Source organism: Penaeus monodon, chromosome 25 (genome assembly GCF_015228065.2).
Source record: "Penaeus monodon isolate SGIC_2016 chromosome 25, NSTDA_Pmon_1, whole genome shotgun sequence".
Classification (NCBI taxonomy): domain Eukaryota; kingdom Metazoa; phylum Arthropoda; class Malacostraca; order Decapoda; family Penaeidae; genus Penaeus; species Penaeus monodon.
In genome coordinates this window covers 3,234,711-3,235,200 of record NC_051410.1, presented here as the reverse complement: position 1 = coordinate 3,235,200, position 490 = coordinate 3,234,711, and the positions used below count along the sequence as shown (strand labels likewise).

At 38.2% G+C, this 490-nt stretch overlaps 1 protein-coding gene across 1 annotated transcript in view; it reads left to right on the top strand.

Annotated features, from left to right (window-relative positions):
* Positions 1-490, top strand: part of LOC119589490 (acyl-coenzyme A thioesterase 9, mitochondrial-like) — a gene marked incomplete in the record, with an annotated part of 17,787 nt that overhangs the window by 8,880 nt on the left and 8,417 nt on the right. Inside the window, 1 exon segment of the mRNA XM_037938092.1 lies at positions 208-391. Within this exon segment, the coding sequence (XP_037794020.1) occupies positions 208-391 (184 nt within the window).

Genomic DNA, 490 nt, shown 5'->3' with positions numbered 1-490 from the left:
AGAGGCTTTGGGTTAATTAGCACTTACAGTGAAAGAAAGCACATACATATATACATAATATTAAATAGTGCATTATGGAAACTAAATTCCAAAATATCTTTATTTTTCACCAACACATTAACATCCAAAGATATCAGGTCAGTAAAGAAAAAACGATACTCAGATCTTATTTAAAAGATAAAAAAAAAAAAAATCCTTCACTCACAGGTCACTCGTGCTGTATTTGTTATGGTGGCTCGAGACCCCCTCAACCAAGGCTCAGCGCTTGTGAATCCCCTTGTTCCTGAGACAGCAGAAGAGAAGAGAATATTCCAGGCCGGAGAGATCAACAAGTTACACAGGAAGGTGATCCAGCAGGAGAGCCTGTTTCGAGTCCCTCCAAATGAGACAGGTATGGCCCCTATGTAGTGCTACTGTAGATTGAAATGATATAAGGCTCTTGGGAGGATTAGAATCAAAGGGAATTTTTTTAAAGATATTGTGTTTAGTG